Source organism: Danio rerio, chromosome 14, assembly GCF_049306965.1.
Source record: "Danio rerio strain Tuebingen ecotype United States chromosome 14, GRCz12tu, whole genome shotgun sequence".
Lineage (NCBI taxonomy): Eukaryota > Metazoa > Chordata > Actinopteri > Cypriniformes > Danionidae > Danio > Danio rerio.
This window is the reverse complement of record NC_133189.1, coordinates 12,636,837-12,658,640: the sequence shown is the minus strand read 5'-3', so window position 1 is coordinate 12,658,640 and position 21,804 is coordinate 12,636,837. Positions and strand designations below refer to the sequence as shown.

At 34.8% G+C, this 21,804-nt stretch overlaps 1 protein-coding gene across 1 annotated transcript in view; it reads left to right on the top strand.

Annotated features, from left to right (window-relative positions):
- The window catches only part of prps1b (phosphoribosyl pyrophosphate synthetase 1B), a 29,829-nt gene extending 8,456 nt beyond the window's left edge, over positions 1-21,373 (top strand). The window contains exons 3-7 of the mRNA NM_001076568.2: positions 2,674-2,772; positions 8,339-8,463; positions 8,554-8,727; positions 12,875-13,034; positions 20,857-21,373. Coding sequence (NP_001070036.1) covers positions 2,674-2,772; positions 8,339-8,463; positions 8,554-8,727; positions 12,875-13,034; positions 20,857-20,949 — 651 coding nt within the window. The 3' untranslated portion in view covers positions 20,950-21,373. The remainder of the gene's footprint in view (positions 1-2,673; positions 2,773-8,338; positions 8,464-8,553; positions 8,728-12,874; positions 13,035-20,856) is intronic.
- Positions 21,374-21,804: the final 431 nt, after the last annotated feature.

Sequence of the window (21,804 nt, the reverse complement as noted above, 5' to 3'; positions counted from 1 at the left end):
TTATTCATGACCTGAAATGATCCAGGATCGTTTCGTTCTTCAAAACTCATCCAAAAGTCAATTCCAAAACAATTTGTGTATAATAATAGATATGCATAAATACAACTTTTTTTAAAGGAATAATACATTTATGCAGTCATAAACATGTTTTAGCAGTTAATATGATGGTGGTTTGATGCTTCACAAAAGTTGCAAACACCTTTATCAATATCAAAATGCTTTTGTGATGCAAATATAATTTAAACATCCAGTTATTCATTACACCGATTTAGAAACCGGCTACTATAGTACTTCTATGGCTATAATAATAAAGAAAATTCATTGTAAAGCCAAATAAATAGCAAATACTCTTGACACATGAATCTATAAGGCATGCAGAAGTTATTGTGTATCATATTTAACAAACCATTTACTACGAATTTCATGTAATTTTGCTCACATGGATAGTTGAATATTAATCAGATGATGTCATTACGCTGCTGCCGTCAGCCAATCGTTGTATTGCTGATCAGGATTTCGAGGATCAATAAATCAGTTCTTCACAACACACGCAGCGATCTCAGATCAGTTCTTCCAAACATTTTAATCTGATTCACAAATTTGTTTGAAGAGTCAAAATAGATAGAGATCAGTTATCAAGATTAAAAGATCCAGGATATATCAATTCATTTTAGATTGTTCAAGCGAGGACCAAAGAACGGACCCCTGGTTAGAAAATACTTTAAGCTTGATTGTTGTGAAAAACTTTGGTTACAGTTAATTGTTTGATTGATACTTCATGTAGAATACAGACTAAAATAACAGCCAGTGTGTATGTACCTGTATGTATATACAGTGCTCAGCATAAATGAGTACACCACATTTTGAAAATGAATACTTTTATCAATTTTTCAGTGAATATAGATAATACTTTATTTGTGTTGTGTGTAACCTTGCTCAATGAGCATGAGCAAATGGGTTGTGTCACCCTATAAAACAAAACTAATGACACACCAACAACACATGTTTTTATTTCACATGGCTTAACACTAAGGGTTTACCAATTATTTTCTGGCCACACCAAACTAATTATTTCTTAGCAACACATATTTAAATGGTTTGTCAAAACAAACAGAATATAGCTGTATACATACACTTTTTGTTCAACAAAAATGTTCTTAAAAGCACTTAATGTTAAAAATGGTTATTGGTAAACTACACTATCTAAAAACTACTACTGTCTAAATCTACATAGTAGTCTGTCCAGGGCGAGGCAGTGGCGCAGTAGGTAGTGCTGTCGCCTCACAGCAAGAAGGTCACTGGTTCGAACCTCGGCTCAGTTGGCCTTTCTGTGTAGAGTTTGCATGTTCTTCCTGCCTTCGCGTGGGTTTCCTCCGGGTGCTCCGGTTTCCCCCACAGTCCAAAGACATGCGATACAGGTAAATTAGGTAGGCTAAATTGTCCGTAGGGTACTAGTTAACAGTACAGTTGATGTCAGAATTATTAGCCCCTCTTTTTTTTCTTATATTTCCCAAATGATATTTACAGACCAAGAAAATTTTCACATTATGTCTCATAATATTGTTTTTTTTCTGTTGAAAGCCTTATTTGTTTTCTTTCGGCTAGAATAAAAGCAGTTTTACATTTTTTAGAAACCATTTTAAGATCAAAATTATTAGCCCATTTAAGCTATTTTTTTCTACTATCTACACAACAGTTCATCATTATACAATAACTGCCTAGTTACCTTTTTAGGCCAGTTAAGCCTTTAAATGTCACTTTAAGCTGTGTGGAAGTGTCTTGAAAAATATCTAGTAAAATATTATTTACTGTCATCATTGCAAAGATAAAACAAATCAGTTATTAGAAATGAGTTAATAAAACTATTATGTTTAGAAATTTGTTGGAAAAATCTGCTCTCAGTTAAACAGAAATTGGGGAAAAAAATTAACGGGGGGCTAATAATTCTGACATCAACTGTACATGGGGAGTTAATGTCCTATTAAAGCAATGTTATTGTAAAGGATGATAATGAAACCAACACAAATAACTGTAAGCAAAAGAAAGCAGGTGAAAAAAAATTACTGTGTGCGATAATGAAAGGAAGATTGTATGCACATGGTTAATGTTAGGCTAATACATTAATAATCAGGTTTAAGAATTGTTAAAGTGAAAATGGCTGCCGCTGCTGCATACAAAAAGACATTCAAAAATACGTTAAAGCTGAAAGACTGTGCGTGCCTGAGCATCTCTTTTTTTGCTCGCATGAGCACAGTTAATATTGTAAGTGATGCTGCTCGATTATAAGATAATGACAAATGGTCATAAACTAAAAAAACAAAAAAATCCAATCTTTATTAAGGAGCCAGCACTGGTTCTATCAGGCCACTAACAATCCTGTCTACTGTCCCAACTGTAGCATCTCTCATGTAGGCCCCTGACTATTTGGCCATTCTTACAGTTGTACCTTTTAGTACATATGTATGTATGATTGATATGGGCTGACAATATTGGCAAAACAGTAAATTGGTCAGCCTCTACCAATGTCTGTCAAATAAGTTAAAGTTAATGGAGTACATATTCTGCGTAATGTTATTAATGTTACATATTCTAAAAATGTATGTTGAAAAGTAGTTTGTATATATCATATTTACATAACTTTTTTTGTAATTTGTTTTGTTTGTTTTTTTGCAGAGTCGGGCACCGATTTCTGCTAAGTTGGTGGCAAATATGCTGTCGGTCTCTGGTGCTGACCACATTATAACCATGGATCTGCATGCATCTCAAATACAGGTGGGGTTAAAACTCGTGAAAAGGAGTTACAATATTTAAAAAAACATGTATTAAACAGAAGTTGAATTTTTAACATAAATCTAGATTGTTGTTTTAAGGTTTTGCAGTAGGGTGAGGCAGCGGTATTGGCTTACATTTTTTTATATACTGTTAAAATTGTATACAGCTTTTATTAAAAAGCAAATAATAAAAGATAACCTAATTGTTCTCCCCTGTATTTGATTCCCTGTACCTTCTCCTTTGCATTCCTAAATAAACATGTATTCTTTTTGGTGGAACAGTGCAAACAATTTAAACACAGACCCCATAAAAGTTTTATACTATCCAAGCACTATGTGACATGATCTTACTAAATCCACTTAATCATATCAGTATGCATGAATAGAAGGTCACAGTAGGTCTGGCCGATACAGCAAAAAAATAATCACAATATCATATTTCATATCATCCGGTATTTATAATTATTGAGTATTTTTTAATAATCCATCTAGGAATATTCAAAATTTTTTTTACTTTTTATTTAATTTACCAACATTTTTTAAAATAATTTTTATTTTAATAATTTTTATTTTTTTATACTTGTCTCTTTTATTCCTGTTCATGTAAAGCACTTTGAATTGCCACTTTGTATGAAATGTGCTATATAAACTTGCCTTACTAAGACGAATAGTTTTAAAAGTCAAAAACAAAAATATTTAAGCAAAAATATCTGATGTCTTTATAATAAAATAAACACAAGTGTTAAAGAGACTCTTAAATTTGATAAATAAAATGTTACAAAGTGTGTGCAGTTGTAAAGTGTGAATGCTGAACAATCAAAGCAAACTTTAAGGTGTGAATAATAATGATACAGTAAACCTCAAGATCTGAAAACAATACAAATTATTGTAATCAAATCTGAGCTTTCTTAACCAATATTCAAATACATACTGCAACAACATTACACATTGTGAAGTTGAATGGCTATATCACCCACTATGCTAAAAAAAAAAAAAAAAAAAAAAAAAAACGTATTGATGGGGTGCTAGTGGCTGGGATGCAAATAAATCAAAAAGCCACTTTGGCGACATTCTCAAACCTTTTTCCTTTACAATCTCCGTACTGCTGCTATACGGCACTCATTTTGGTGTGTGTTGTTATTCTGACCAGAAGTGGTGATGACAACCCAAAACTTGCATGTGAAAAGCTTGAGCGCATGGTTTTCTCGACCATTTTCAATTGGTGTTGCGCTCATTCTGTCCTAGCCTCTTTCTGTAACTAGGCGACCATCAACCGTGCAAGCTCGTGCAGAGACCGTCCAAAGGGCATAGTTGCGCGCGTACTGAAGAGCGGTGTTGTCGCGCGCGTTCTGATCAGCTGTGTTGTCGCGCGCGTACTCAAGAGCGGTGTTGTCGCGCGCCTACTGAAGAGCGGGACCGAGGGTGTGCCGCGTCGCGGGGGCACTTTTGATCATTTCGGAAGGGCACTTTCTATCCAAGACTAAAAAGGGCATGTGCACTGCACAGGTTGAGCCCTATGTGTGCACGTGCTGAGCGTGAGTCACCAAAGCGAGTGGTGCGGGCAGGCGAAAACAATTGGATGTGTTTGTAAAAAAGGCCTTTTGTACTATGCATTGATGTCGTCAATAGGGATGCAACATTACATTAGGGATTACAACAGTTAGCTGATTTTACTATTAACTGCGTTTTATTTCATCACAGTTAATTAATCGTAAAGGCTTCTAAGCCGCATTTCTGTTCCACGGAACAAAACGAAACTGCTGCAATTAAACAAAGTTATGCCAAGTTGCCAACTGTGCGCTAGTTTAAAGTTCCAAATATGTACACCAAAGCTAATACACACCCACACCGGATTAACTATAGCAGCGGGCGTTCCCATATCACGTCTTTTCAGCTTGCAAGTTTGTTATTTCTAATGTAAGAATATACGACCAAATGCACGCACAAGCGGAGCAATGCGCTTGCGTCTTTCCGGTTGCACGCAGTAGAAAACATCTCACGGGGAGAGTTGTGGGTGCCTTTCAGTGCAGAGTCAACAAAAGATATGTTAGACGAATTATTATTAAAGTAATTATGTATGCATGAACACAAATAGCAACAACAGTTGACCTAAATGGACACTTACCCAATATAAAGCTTGAATTTACATTAGACGTGATAACCGTGAAACCATAATTATTCTTCAGACTATATCATCGTACAACCAAAATCTATAATTGTTGCATCCCTAATTGTTATGCAGTTTAAAAAATAACATATGAATGTGTCTGAATGCTAAAAAGCCTACTTTAGCAATGCACTGCTTTTGTTGTGCTCTGAAATACAACATCTGAATGTTTGTAAAAAAATAAAAAAAAAAGCCTTTTGTACAACCGGTTAGCCCTGGCCCGGTTAGAAGGGGTGGGCCTGAGCGCGGTTCACTTGGGCTTTGGCTCAGTACGCTTACGTGTGTGTGTGTAAGGACTGTTTGGCGAAATATTTGACTGCATGTCACTGCATATCAAACGACTGAAACGATATAACTAGAGAAATCTCCTCTGTGCTGCTGAGAGCGCTTCTCACTGAACAGCACAGAGCGCAGCATCGATGACGTAAGCTTGCCGAGGCCCGATTGTATGTGAGTGCGGGCCGTTGGGGGAGACGGGAGGGTGGACAAGCGTGCTTTGGCCCGGTTTGAGGCAACTGTACCTACACTGTAAAAAATTGCTGTTAAAAAACGGTCAGATTCTACGGTAAAATAATGTTTTTTCACTAAAACAGTAATATTCTGTTAAAAACAGTGCTTTCTGGGTAACATTTTTGTTTTTGAGAAAGTAACCAACTGCAGAAAACTGTGAGCTAACAGAGTTCAGATTCGATGTTTTGAAGTCTGTGTTTGAAATCACACTTTGTGTCCTTGTTCACTATTTCATACACTAGTTAACTAAAATAGTTCACCTGACAGTTTTAATGAACACTAATGAGTGAATTCAGACACTGATGAACACCTGCTGTTAATAATTACAATTGCTGAAGAAAATAAACAAGAAACACAAACAGTGACTTGAGTTACAACATTAAATAAAATCAAATAAAATAAAACAGCTTCAGTCTCATCATTAAACAACTCCACAAACAACAGCAAACACACACTTATTACTGACTGATTTGACTTCCATACTATTCTCATTGAGATCCAACAGAAATTAAGGTGTTTTTTGTGTCACCGTAATGGAGTGAGGGGCTGGTTTAGTTGGGCTCTTCACCCTTGAACTTATTAATTCAGACTCTCCAATTACTATAATAAAGAGTTAACAAAATGCTTGTATTATAGCAATCAAGTTGCAAAGTCAATAAATAGAGAAATCTATTTGTCTGAAATAAGTTCTGATAAATGTTTTGTTATAAATCTGGAAGAAGGGCCTCATGCAATAGATTTTATGCTTAGTTGCAGGTATTAATTTAATTAATGAGAAGTGGAAACAGAAAAGATACTTCCGTAATTGCTTAACAGTTAAGAAATAACATACAAAAACAGTTCAGTTATGACATATACACACTCACACCTCCTGAATCTGACCTTGTATCTCAACAATGGTAACATCTCAAATGTTTCATGCTGCAATGCATGCTGGGAGTGGCACGGTACAAATATCCCAGCATGCACTGCGGTATAAATAAATGTTGTATAATGGTCTAACAGTTTTCTTTATTTGTGTTTGATTCTGCTGTTGTTTATGTTTAGACTTTCAGTTGCCTGTTTGTGAGTTAAACTGTTAATTTTGTTAGTTGTCACCATTATTGATGTCTCTTTGAGTGCGATTTACACCATAGAGCAGTGTTATTGTCCAAGATATTCTTAAAAACTTCCAGAAATCATTGCCATATATAGACATATAATGTAAAACAATAGATTTAACATTGAACAGGAGCAATAAATTTTATTATACTAAATGAGAACAGACTCTACCATTTAATAGCAACATGAACATCACCAGATCTTATTTAGGTTTTAGGCTGGCTTGCCTCAACAAAGGAGCTTTTTAAACAAAGTTCTTAACAATTGCAGCAGCCAAGATAAATAAATGTTAAAAATGACAGGGCTAAGAGCCCAACTAAAGCAAACTCTGTTCTCCATGATGGTGACGTAAAACTTTAACTTTTTCTCAAGAAGAACTTTAATAGATGTTATACAAAAATACATGTATTAAGTAAAAAGTGTAGCTGGTGATGATGTTTGTAGAGTTGTTTAATCATCTGCTGATCATTTAAATTATTTAATCATTTGTTGTTCTTCAGGTTATTTCATTATAAAGCTGTGACTAAAGTTTTGTATGTTCTGTTCTTGTTTTTTCCCTTCAGTATTTCTTCATTTGTTCATTGTTAATCCTCAATTATCATTTAATTAGTCAGTTAATTAATGAATTTACTTCAGCTTTGCTACATGTTTCTTGAACACTCAGTAGTGTGGACACTTCAATTAAAACTGAAGTATATGCTCTTGGGTTTAAAGGGTTAAAGGTGTGAGAGGTAAAAACACAGTGTAAAAATGTATTTTAACAGTAATATACTGTTAATTTACACTACGGAAATAGACTGTAAAAAAACAGTAGATTGCTGGCAACCACAGCTTCCAGTAGATTACTGTTAAATCAAGGAAAAAACAGTATTTTACTGTAAAACCTGAAGCTAATTTCTTCTGTCTGTCACCGTTGTGGAGGAGAGTAGAGCCAGTGTATGAGTTAAAGATGAACAATGAACTGCTGATGTTATTCTGCATGTTTCTCTATTTAAAGATAGCGGCTGTTTAGTTGCTGATGCAGTCAGAATCTCTCTGGTGATTCCAGATTTACATGTATGTGTGCTGTTGTGAAAAATAAGACATTAGAGTTAAACCGAACTTTTCTAATTAACTAAAATAAGTTATCATTATAAGTATGCTTCTAAGCATGTATAGCACATTACTTCATAAACTCATTCAGCAGTTGACCAAGTTGAGGCAGTTGCTTTCAGTAAGCAAAATGAGTTCACTTGAGTATTGTGTAAATCAATGTAGTCCATGTATTTTTACAGCAACATACTGTAAAATAACAGTACATTGCTGGCAACTGCAGCTGCCAGTATTTTACTGTTTTTTAATGGGACAATTTTTAACAGTGTAGTGCGAGTACGGCCTAATTTGCATTCCTACCAAAGTGCACTTAGCAGCCACATTTTAATAAAGCTATAGCGCATTGAAATTTATTACTGAACTTTTTTTTATCGTTATTGACAATAGTGTTAATTCAATAAATACGATACCGTTTTTATCACCCAGCCCTAAGTGACAGACTGTTTTTTTTCATCATTTTTGCCACTACTAGGTCTCCACTTTTTACCTCCATTTATTTCAATTAACTGAAAGTTTTAATAGTTTCCCCTCAGTATTCCAGTATCAAACTTAGAATATCGAAGAAAACTATCTTTGTAAAAATTCTTCCATCATGTCTGTATTCAGTAATCACACATGACTAAAATTCTTAAACATGCACAAAAGGTGTTGGTATCATGCACAAAGATTAAAAATATACATCTCTCCTCCTTTTTAGGGTTTTTTTGACATTCCAGTGGACAATTTATATGCAGAGCCTGCTGTTTTGAAATGGATTAAGGAAAATATACCTGAATGGAAGAACTGCACAATTGTGTCTCCCGATGCTGGAGGAGCCAAGAGGTCAGGGACACCTTCTGATCATCTCATCTGCCTGCTTGGCTAAGCTCTAGGCTATGCTGACCTCTTTGTTTTTTATTTTCCCATTGACAGGGTTACCTCCATTGCAGACAGGCTGAATGTTGACTTTGCCCTTATCCACAAAGAAAGGAAAAAGGCAAATGAGGTGGACCGCATGGTTCTGGTTGGAGATGTGAAAGACCGAGTGGCCATATTGGTGGATGATATGGCAGACACGTGCGGAACAGTTTGCCATGCAGCAGATAAGTAAGAAACTAATACAAATACAAAATTATTTGTATAAATAGGGTAATTTATTTAAACTGCACCACAGTTTATCAATTTAAAAACATGAATAAAAACAAAATCCAGTTAAATCAAATAGCACAGTAATTAATTGGCAAATGTGGGTAGAGTATCCAAGATCTTTACTTAAGATAAAGTACACTTATAAAAGTTACGCGAGTAAGAGTTAAAATACTGAAGTAACTAGTTACTACTCTCTTTATTCTTACATATTTAGAGTACATGCAATCTTAGGAATAAAAAAAATCAATAATGTTTTTATGAATAAATGAATACACCCCTCACAAATCTATCTTTTAATATAATATTTTTTATAGGATGCTGTACAAAATATTATATTTGTGCTTGCACATTAGATGAGTCAAACTGTAGTTAATCTAACAGAATAACTCATAACGATGATACAATAAGTGGAAAAAGTGCCCATAGTTATTAAACTACCATTAACAGTGTTCAAACAGGCATAACTTTGACCCTTACCGATACGTGTTTTCAGGTTGGAGCTGAAATTCTTGTACATGTTGCAATGTCCGTTCAATCTTGTAGTGAACATAGTGACTGAGCTCGCGGCTGTGGGTGATCTGATCCTATAAACTCGTCTAGTCAGCCAACATTCATTCCTATATGGGGACACGCGCGTGCTCTAACCAAAAGCCTGAGACGTATCTCTGTAGCAACATCTTGCAACACAACGTCTCCAGTGCAGCCCCTTGTAATATTTGAGGAGAAGTCGTATAAATCATATTTATTACTATTTGGCAGTAACTGAGGAATGCTGCCAAATGTAGTAAAGTAAGAGTGCATTTTTTTTTTTACTCAAGTAAAGTTACACATCTTTAAATGTGCTCAAAATATACAAGTTACGCAACAACTTTACTCAAGTAAATTTAGCTAAGTAAATGTAATTCGTTACTACCCACCTCTGTTTATTGGCAAAGTAATGTGGGTAAAAAATATCACATTTTAAATGTTTGTATTGTTTTTTATTGGCTAGTTGTCTAAAGGATCAATCATATTTTAATATGCATTGATACTGAAATATTTGAAGCTAAGCAATATCACTTTTACACAATATCTGTACCTGCTGCCCTTTCACTGAAAGTGAGTTCACTTTCACCTCAAACCCATGTTACCACACCTTTCACTAACTCAGGCTGGTTGAAGTCATTTGATAAATTATTTCCTCCCCTAACCTTTGTCCTCCTATAGTTTCACAGTGTAAATTTATCTAGTTTTCATTGTCTCAATTCAAAGTCAATATAGTGAATTCCTCGTGCTAGTTTTAGTTAAATAAGCAAGCGCAAAACTCTGTAGAGAACTCAATTCTTGGGTCACACTTTACAATAGTTCATTAGTTAATGTAAATTAATGCATTTACTAAGATGAACAAGCAATAAACAATACATTTACTACTGTATTTGTTCATGTTAGGTAACGCTAGTTAATGAAAATACAGTAGTTCATTGTTAGTTCGTTAACTCAGTGCATTAACTAATGTTAACAAGCATATACTTCAATGTTAAAAATGCATTAGTAAATGTTCAATTATGATTAATAAATGCTGTACATGTGTTGTTCATGATTAGTTCATGTTAGTGAATGCATTAACTAATGAATCTTATTGTAAAGTGTTACCAATTCTTGGGTGTTTTCATGAATGAGGATTTCTTTTAAAACCTATCCATTTTTTAAATACAGTCTATAGTGAAAGCAGACATTTCTTAAAGTGATAACATGTTTGACAGATCATTGGTTTTTTTTTAGATCTCTATTTTTTCAAAACAAAGAATCAGTTAATAACTTTTTTATAAAGATGTATCCATTCAATTCTGCACATAAGAGCTTAAATGTATTGGTTAAATATGTCAAAGTAATTTTTTTTCCCCCTTAAATGTTGAAGAAGTTGTTTCTTACAGGGTTTCCGCGAGGTCTCAAGTCTACAGTTTAAAAATCTAAATTTAAGGCCTTAAAAAGTCTTAAATTCTCTGTTCTAGCTCTTAAATATTTTTCCACTGGTCTTATTTTTGCGATGTCCATGTACCGCTACATCTAATGCTCATTTAAATAATTTTTTGTTGTTGTTGCTAGGTTTTCGTGGTGTTGTAGTACTTTATTTCACTAGTCCAATTGTAATTTGCTGTATTACAACTACAAAATGGTCAACTTGCAATAGCCAATCAGCTTTCACGTGCCGGTTTTCTGCTGTTCGTGGACATAACTGCTCCCGAGCTCTCAAAACACTGGCTGCTCACGTGCGAATGATCTGATCTCGCTCCTTCGGATGATGCGGACTCACAATTTTTGTGTCTTGTGTTCCTCCTCCTTTCGTGCTTTTGCTCTCCAGAGATGCTTCAGCATAGTGTAGTATTAAGAATAGTGAACTGATAAAATAAAATAAAATAAAATACAGTGTAGTTTTAATTCAGTAAAGTGTGGTGAATTGTAGAATAATATACCCAATATTGTATAAAAAAAAGCACAGCACTAGGTAATTTGTTTATATTACACTTGTTGTGTTACCATAGCAACTTTAGTATTACCCACAACAGATTAATTTAAGTACTGTACTTTACAAAACACTGTACAGCAGAGACTAGTTCACTTTATTTTAGTTGCCATGATAAAATAGGATTGATAGTGAGATTTATTTAAAGAACGAATAGTACAGTAGGCTGTAATACCTTATCAAGTTTTTCCCTATTTTCTATCACAGTTACATTTCTGCTTGCATTAGTTATATTTAATTTTTTTTTTAATTAGTATGGTGCACCTTTTGGATGTTTAATAAATGTTTTTAAAATAAAACTATTCTCTGTGTCTTTAAGTGTTTAAAACTGGAAATTATCTCATCATATAACATACAGCCAAAAGGTTATGGTTTATTATATAAAAAATGTAATATGTAATTTTATTTTAGTATTTTGGTTATTGTAATAAATGGAGTACTAATATAAATCATATCAAAAAGCACGAAAGGAAGTGGGAACAGTGTACTGAGAACACACAAGAAAATTTGTGCATGAGCAGTGCATATTTGAGACTTGTAATACTGCGCTCATGACATTTGTCAGTGAAATAATGCCATAGCGGACCTAATGGAATTTTTTGAAACTCAGGTGAACAGTTCGCACAGCGCCACATTCGATTTGAGTTGAATATGAAACATTTTGAAGAGATTTATTCTGAAACGGGTACGTCTGCACCGGCATCTTTAAGATCCGTCCATGAGTGATCATTAGGAGAACCAGATGACTAATAATTCTTGGCAAGAAATTGCAACAGCAGTGGGAAAGGAGAAAAGTTTTTGTAAAAGTTTGGAAAAACCTGAGGGATAAGTTTGTTGAAACAAAAAAAGAGGCCCCAAAAAACATCTTCAATGATATTAATGATAATCTTTTTATTTGTCTGATTGTACTGTCTGTTTCTTATGACCGGCTTCTGTCATTTAAAAGAATATCTCAATGGCGAATGCGTCAAGTGTAAAAGCCTCGTCCGTTTTTTAAAGGGGTGCGATGCGGCGCCAGACGAAAGTATAAATCAGCAATAAGATGTGTGTTTTTTTCTATAATTCAATGGTGCATCTAACCTGTCTTCAGTACTGTTCAATTTAAATACATTTATTTTACACAAATTTTGTGATATTCCATTTTTTGCAACGCCTCAAAACGACTCTTGCGCCAAGCTGAAACTAGCAAACAAGTATTGCGCTGCGCCTCGCGCCACATTGCGCCGGGTGTATGATAGGGCCCCTAGGCTTTAAGTCTTTTTTGTCGTCAACATATGTAAATCCACACTTTACATATTCCGGGTCGTACTTGCGCTTGGACATATTAAAAATACATATATGACAAATTTCACATGTCAAACGGTAGGGTGGTCGTGCACGCATTTCAAAATAAAAGTCAAATTGAGTTAAAAATTAAACTTGTGTTGATTTTTTTGACCACACACTCTGCAACCCACTGAAAATGTTCCCGGGTCGCGACCCACCAGTTGGGAAACACTGATATAATGACAAATCTAGTCACTGCAACATTCAAGTTTTTTTTTGTGTGTGATTTAAGTGCTTACTGGGTTTTTCTTACAATGTTTTGTGTGTTTGTTTTAGGTTAATATCAGCTGGTGCAACCAAAGTGTATGCCATTCTTACTCATGGCATCTTCTCTGGACCAGCCATTTCACGCATAAACAACGCTTGCTTTGAAGCTGTAGTTGTGACCAATACAATTCCTCAAGAGGAGAAAATGAAACATTGTCCCAAAATCCAGGTTTGTCTTCTAATTTGTTTAATTTCTCCTTAATTGAATTAGCAAGCTTTATTATTTAAAAAAAAGTTCCATTCCGTGCAAGTTCCATATAATATACTGTATTCAGTATGTTCAATTGAGATAAATATACGCATTTGTACAACATACATGAATTTGCAGTGTGCTTTAAAGGGTTGAGACTGCAAACTGGCATTTTTACTGGTATTATTTTATTGTATAACCTTATTTATAAACAGTAGTTTAGCTCAAATAATTTTACAATGTACAACACTTTCTCTACAGTGGCTAAAGAATTAGAAGTCTTACAGAAAACCCAGCTTACTTTAACTTAAACAATTGTACAGGTGAATTGAAGCTAGGGTGTTACGGCATTACAGTCATGTGTGCTCTTCACTAATCCCTTAGGTTATGATGATTAATCAGCTCTTTTGGATGAATCAATCCTAAATAAATAGCATCATTTACATGGACACCTTTTAAGTTTCAGTTGGAATAAAATTTATTAGATTAGATCCTTGACCATCCGGTTTGCATGCATGATAACAAAGTGATTGGATTGATGTCTGTGTTTGTGTCACATGCTTTAAATAAGATTGAATTTTCTCATATGTGCACGCTATGCAAAACAGTGAAAAGGCTGGCAAATCGTCATGCAGCTTTGTTTTGAAAACCAATCAATGTTTATGTTTCGGCAGACAACAGTGCTTTTGCTGCTGCCTGTATTTGTAAAGCGTTAAAAAATACCCTGTTTCCCCAGTAAACAAGGCATCTGTAAACAAATGTCTGAAGCAACCTGTCATGCAGCATTTTTCTGACAGTGAAAGGAACATTATAAGGCAGCTGAAAAGATCAATGCATTTCTGAAAGTGCACATCTGAGTAGCTGCGTCTCAAATGGCACACTATGCACTCATGCACTATGTACTTATGCGCTTACACACTCAACAGCACAGTATATGAATGTAGTGTCGTCCCAAATGAACCACTAAGGTTTTCGTACTTAGCGGAAGTTCAAACCGTTTTCCTGATGACGTTTGACGGTTGCCAAATCAGTGAAATAATTGACCAAACTACCAAAAAATGCCTGCCATGAGTATATTAGCATTCACCATCGGAGGATTTTGCTTTCACAATCCAAAATAAATAAAGTAATCCAACATGTGCGCCCGATAGCTCCACCCCTTCTGCTACTTGAGCAAAACTGCAGTCGTTGAGTGTGTGAATTGTCCATCATTACACTTGGTGTACTCTTCATTTTAGTGGGTGAATGAGTGCATCATCTGGGTAATTAAAGTGCACTTATTATTTTTAAAGTTTATAATGTGAACACACTACTTGCACTATTTATACTACAAAATGGCGTAAAATAGTGCATAAGTATGCGATTTGGGACGCAGCTAGTGTAAATGAGTGGTCCTGATGCACCATGTCACAATGAGATGCTTTGGTTGAGACAGAATATCTGCAGTACTTATATTTTTTGTCTTCTGTTACAGTAAATATGTTGGTACAATATATAGTAATATAAAATCATCCTTTATTCTTCGTTTGTACTACACCATGATGTAGTACAGTCTGTACAGTCTCAGAAAAAAAGGTACAAAATCTGGCAATGGTGGTGGTACCTTTTCGAATGGTACATTTTTGTTCAAACTGGTTTTTAAAGGTGCATATTAATACATAAAATGTGTACCTCATAGTAACTTAAAGCTAGAAAAAGGAACCTTAAATGTACAAAGGTGTACTTAAAGGTACTCATTTCCACATGTATGGTACAAAAGTGTACCTTTTGAAAAGGCATCATCAAAGTAACAGACTATGTACCTTTATTGGACCTTATTTCAGCAGGCTCTATTTTAACGATCTAGGTGCAAAGTCTAAAGCTCATGCCGCAAAATCATTAAGCGTGTGTCAGAATTGACTTTTGCTATTTTAAGAACAGAAAAATATGGTCTGCGCCCTGTTGGATGATCTAACAGGATTGTGCTTATTCTCTTAATGAGTTGTGGGTGTGATTTACGCATAAAGTGCATTAAACCAATCAGAGTAGCATTTCCTTTAAGAGCCAGTTGCATCACACCATGGTGCATTTACTATTTACATGGTGGACTTTGTAAATAGAAAAACTGAATGCTTTACTAGCAAGAAAACAGTTAAACAAACAATCAGCATGAGGATAGAGAACGAGCCTCCTCCATTCAGCCTCTTTTGCTTTACTTTTACTCTTAAATTTCATGCATAAGGAAACTGTTTTATGCAACCCACTGAAGACATCCGTCAGTTTTTAGATTTAATTTTATTTGTTAAGCACAAAGATTTGTTTCAAAACTATTTCTACATTCAGTTCTAATTTCCAGCAAAGGATTGAATTTAATAAACAATAATAATGAATTGTGGTCAAAAACTGAGTTATATGCAAAGACACGTCCTATTCTTAGCCCCATATGGTGATGCATATCTAACGCAGCAGTCTGTGTTGAACTTTAGACCAGCTTTTAAGGTGCTTTCACACCTTGACTTTTGTCTTGTTTGCCCAGTTAGCGCAGTTTGGAATAGGTCAAAGATCGGCTGAATGAGGTGGTCTTGGCTCGATTGAAACAAACTCTTGAGCGGATCAATTGTAGAGAGAAAACGATACGATCCGAGCCCGGCTATATCACAGTTTTATAGATATGTAATTGGCATACGGCTATATGAAGAGAGAATTATGAGTAGGGCAGGAGGTCATTCCAGACATCCCAAGTCTCCCGGATGTTCTGGGAGTCTCACAAAAATGCACAGAGACTAGTGAATGCCCCAAACAAGTGATAATCTCCCAGAAATCACACGTCTCCCTCCCGGTTCTCAAATACGTCACGCACCCTTCTCACTTCTTCCTACCGCATCCCTCCTGATCTACAGACACGTCGTGCGCACCCTGTCAAACACCACCTAACCAACCCCACCCCACCCCTACTAAACAGGAAAATTAGGATTGCGCTGATCTGAAAATAGCAGCATATCACCCCATACATGTCTTGTGCTTTATTGTGCCGAGTGTATGATAGAGCCCTGAGTGTGTTATGGTATTTTCTCCACTGTGATTTTACAGTGAGCTCGATTATGCGCTTTACTTAAACAAACGAAACAAAGCTCATGACACCGTATTTAAAGGATATTACACCTTTTTAGATGTTTCTTACACTACTAAGATAAGCAGCAGTTTTTCCAGTGCATCATATGTCATTATATGTTTATGTTTAAAGTTTCAGTCTTAAGTCTAAAGCAGTTTCTACATGTCCCCTTAATCTGATAAAAAAAATTTAAGCCATTCCTTTCCATCTTATTATTCTGATCAGGTCAGTTTATTCTAATTAAGTAAGGAAGTTTGCCCTGCGTGCTCGTGGTTTAAAAAAACCCTGCTGCGTCAGTTGCGTCGCTTCACTTCCATTCATGAATTCTCTCGTGAGGCATTATGGGATAGCGCAGCGTGCATGTGATGCGCACTCCAGAATCTTGCCGAAAGTTGTAAGTCATCCGGGTACTTCTCGCATACTGGTTTTCGGAATCTATGAATTCGGACATACTACTCGGCTCGCATACTGTTTTTGCGTACTATATAGTATGGAAGTATGCGGTTTCGGACGCAGCCATTGCCTTCCACAATGCCTTCCTCAGTGTGTGACACAATCCTCTCTTTCCACCCTTTTGTCCTACAGTGAATCACATTGCGTCATTAGTTAGACGACCAGTTGATAATTAAAAACTCATTTTTTTATCTCAATATACCATAACTAACCGCACAAATATTTACCTTCACCTTCAAAAACCTTCTTTCACAGGAAAGTAGCATATCAATTATCATCATTCACTTATTCATGTCTACATCAATACAATGAAATTCCGACAGTCCAAAATATTAAAAATACATTTTCATCTCATTATTTGTATCATTACATCGTCACAATCCATGATCCACAATGTTAAAGCTAAACAACAAACTGTTTAAAAGAACACTGAAAGGTCCAATTCCTCATTCATTCCTCTTGGTGTGAGTGATTTTAATTGATGAATCCAGAACACTTCTCTTTGTTATAATCTTTTATTTAGATTACCTTCTCTATTTGACTGAAACACTTCTTCGATTACACACAGTTGTTTAACATCATGTCCTAAATCTATAAGTTGTCTTGCTACTGCTGAAGTTATATCTTGTCGTCGTATACTTGATTTATGTTCACTAATTTGCAACTTCAGCTGACGTAATGACTTCCCTATGTATATCTTTTAGCACAGACATTTTAACCACATTACGAGTAGAACAGGTAATACATGTTTTTATTTTTTATATTTTTACCTGTTGCTGGATTCAAAAATTCTTTACACTTTACCTAATTCTGACTTTAATGTGTTTTTCAGTTTATCAAACTTTTGTATAGTCCTACAATTACAGTATGTTTCAGTCTATGTAACTGACTGACTGGCAAACTTAATTTAATGTGAACTGGATGGTAACTGTCCATAGATTAGATGAGTTTATTCTGATTAACATGGTTAGCCTGATCTCACGAGGAAACGTAAGTATTTTATGTTTTGTCAGTTTAGTGGCTAATTCGTATTTATTCGTTCGAGTTCAGTAGTACGAAAATGTACGATTTTAAAAATGAGGTGTGGCACCCAACCCCACCCTTAACCCCAACCGTCATTGGGTGTTGAGCAAATCGCATTAAATTGTCCGAATTAGATTGTACGAATTCATACGAATTAGTCACTAAATCAAAAAGTTACGAATTTCCGTGAGATTGTGTTGGGTTACGGGTTACATGTGACTTTTTGATTCTTCAGATTGGGTTTAGTCTGATTTTGAGCACTGTACTTGGGTCCATGTAAATGCTGCTAGTGATTAGAATTCACAATTTGCCAGCATGTTTTGACAGTTTCATTTTCTCATTTAAATGTACCGTTTTCTATTTATTTACCATTCTATTCTATAGTCAGAATTTTCCAGAGCATCTGGAAAGTATTAAGAGCTTTTCACTTTTCATATTTTTGGCTAGAGCCTTATTCCAAAATGTATTAAATTCGTTGTTTTCCTCAAAGTTCTACAAACAATAATGATAAAGACAGTGTGAACAAAGTTTTTGTGAAACCTTTGCAAGTTTATTAAAAAAATTACATGTACAAAAGTATCCCAGACTTTACACTCAAATTTAAGCTCAAGTGCATCCTGTTTCCACTGATCATCCTTGAGATGCATCTTGATAGAATGCAACTTGTAAAATTAGTTGATTGGAAATGATCAGTTAAGAAAAAGGACCAATCTTGGTTCTAGAAGGGTCAGTGTCCCTGCAGAGTTTAGCTCCAACTCTCCTCAACACATTTACCTGGCAGTTTCAAGTATACCTAGTAAGACCTTGATTAGCTTGTTCATGTCTGTTTGATTTGTTTTGGAGCTAAACTCAAGAGTCTGTGTCCTCTCCAGGTAACAGGCCCTTTAGAAACAAGTTTGATGACCAATGCATTAAGTGTATGTCAAGCCAAATGTCATTGCCAAACCAAGAACCTAATAGTTACTTAATGAAGATCATCGTCTGAATGGTTGACATCTTAGTGGTCATTTTGCTTAAGAATAAGTTGTGTGCTTTATCCACAGCTTCATCCAGGATGTCATTTTGAACATACATTTTGGAATTTGGCACAATGTAGCATCATAAAAAAAGTCAAAAGTTAATTGATTTCTGCATGCAATTCTATTTAAAACATTAATGCATTGTACTTAAAAACCAACACTGAAATGATATAGGTTTGTGATACAAAAATGACAGTGGAACATTAATTAAATCCTTATCCAATTAAATATCCAATTAAATGTCCTCGACCACTACCAAGATTACTTTGAATAACATAACTATGACAGAATTTTTTTTTTTTAAACTGAGATGCCTTCCTAAATCTCCAATTTCCAAATCTGGGTTGGATATACTGCACAAGTTGCATTTCTTGAAATCACAAGCTGATCAAAATAACGCATAATTTTTTTTCAGTGATCTTGAATTGGTTAAGCATTTTAACTGTACACTGTAAAAATATCTGTAAATTAGCGGTTTTCTGTATTTTGTGATCTGTGATTTTATTGTTCAGCATTTATTCATGCTTTTAATTTGCATTATGGGACCTTGATCTTTCTTCTAACTACTTTTAATAGGGCTGTGCGATATGGCAAAAATGCATTCTCAATAATTCTTTTCCATATCGAATGATAAGGTTATACATTTCGATATAAGTTCTTCCAGATTTAATAGAGTGCCCAAATAATGACTGAAGCCACAAAAAATGGAGGGTCCATAAAATGGCATATTTTCGGCCGTTAAATTTTCAGTCTCTAATATCAACACACATTTAAATTCCCATTGTTGCTCATTTCTGCTGTTTATTGGCTCTTAGATCGAGTAAAAAAGGCCAGAGCTTACCATTCTTATTGACATAAACTTTATCGTGATTCTATCGTTTATTGGCCCAGCCCTAACTTTTAACCTTCAAAAAAGTGACTTTTATTAACCTTAACAGTTTAAAATTATATATTTTCTGGCTTGGTGTTGTATATTAAAGTACAAAAACCTTAAACATTAAAGTAATAAACTACCAGTGCATTTTCTGATATTTTACAGATATATTTCTCTCTGTTATTTCTTATACATTATATTATTTTAAACTACAAAAATCTAAAAAAGTCACTTTGTTAATCTGCAGAGTTGAATTTTCAACATTAAAAGTCAACATAAGCTGAGATCAAGGTCCAGTAATGCAATGGGCTATATGCAAACAGACTTTTAATTTTCAGCCAGGCAGCCCAAGGGCTTCCGGTGAATTCTTTCGGCTACAAAATTGTCACGTTTAAGATCTGATTTCTTTAAAAATCACTGATCTTCACTACCTGTTAGATACACGATATGAAGTGGGTCTCAGATCAGACAAGAAGCACTGCATCAAATACCATTTCCCACCACCATGTCTTTAAAATATAACAGTTTATTTTACCTCAGTATTTTCAATGGAATTTCTTTGCTAGCCTGTTTCTACTGATGGTGCTAATGGTCAGCGGCCTTTCATCTCGTTTTTCACTTAAACAACTTAATGAATGCTTAAGTCATTAACTAAATGTATTGTAATTACATTACAACATCGATGCTGTAAAAACAACCTTGTGAAATTGAAAATAGTCGCATTAAGTTTATCGTTGGCTTTAAAACTTTAGCTGTACATAGAGCCCATTCACAACCTTTGAATAAACTGAAACAAATGTGAATCACAAAATATGGAAACTGTTAATTAACAGATATTTTTTTACAGTGTAATTTAATATGGCTTAAAAATAATCGTCATTCTTTCCTATTAATATATTACATTTTATTTCGATAAAATTACCCTAAAATACATATAAACTATATGAATTTAATAATGTCATGTCAACAAATCTAAATGCACAATATTTGAAGTATTTGTTAATTATTGACTAACTATTCACTTAACTTCCTTGAACAAAACTGAACAAAATCTATCAATATATATTGTCTTAATGGCTATTGAGTCTATTTTTATTATTTAAAAAAATTCACATTAAAAATTTTAGGTAATATTAGCACAGACTTTGTGTTGCTATTGGCAGTTGAGACGAGCATCAGCTGAATTTCTTTTTGATCCTAAAACATGGATCTTTTAAAATCACATGCACATTTAGCTCCTTTGTATCCTGTTAAACAATGATCTGTAAAACCTTTTTCTTATGTATTTGGGTATATGTATTTTTTTCGTATCATTCTTTAACATGTTACTGAAATACACAGGTCATCGACATTTCCATGATCCTTGCTGAGGCCATCCGCAGAACCCACAACGGCGAGTCTGTGTCCTATCTCTTCAGCCACGTCCCTTTGTAACGCCAGCACATGCTTATTTGTAGCTGGCAAAAGAGAAGTTGCTCCCTGCCGGTGTTTTCTTCATAGTTTGAGGATTTAAGCAAAACTTCATGATTTGGTTTTTGAAAACTGTACAGGATATCGAGCTTCTGTTTGCAGTCTGTTTACTAACAAATCTGTTACAATCTGTGACTGAAAGTAAGACTTGCAGGTTAATTACAGGCAAACGTTTGTCAACCTAATTTATTTATTTGAATCCATCTGTATACATTTCTGTGCTTTGAAAAATTGTCACAATATAATTGTGTCCGAGTCGATGACTTTGAAGAATGTACAAATCAATGGACATGATTTTTTTCCCCCAAAACTCTTTTAAATAACTCTTTCTAATGAAGATTTCTCTTAATAAAACCTTTGTTTACATTATGCCAGTCTGAATAATTTCAGATTTCTCTACTGTGATTTGTTTTATCATTTGATATCTTAAATTTAATAATATTTCTTATACTTTTAAACTTTATTAAAAGCAATGGTGACATTTTATGCAGAGATTATAGCTATAATCTGTATTTTAAATCTTTATTTCAGTGTTTTGGGTCAAAGAACAGGGCCTATTCTTAAATCACCTATGAATCCACCCAGAGAGTATCTAGTCTTAATTCCAGTCTAAAAATTTGATGGACATTTTTTTCCCCTGGTTTTGGCACGCATCACAGATACTGCAACTACATCATTACTGCAGCTGCAGAGTGTTTGTAGAGCGTGATATCCACAGCTGCTCCAAAACAAGAAAAGCTGTTGATTCAGTAAAGTGCACATTCTACAGATGGCACACAGACACTATGCTGCCACAATCAAGTGCATATGTGCTTTGTT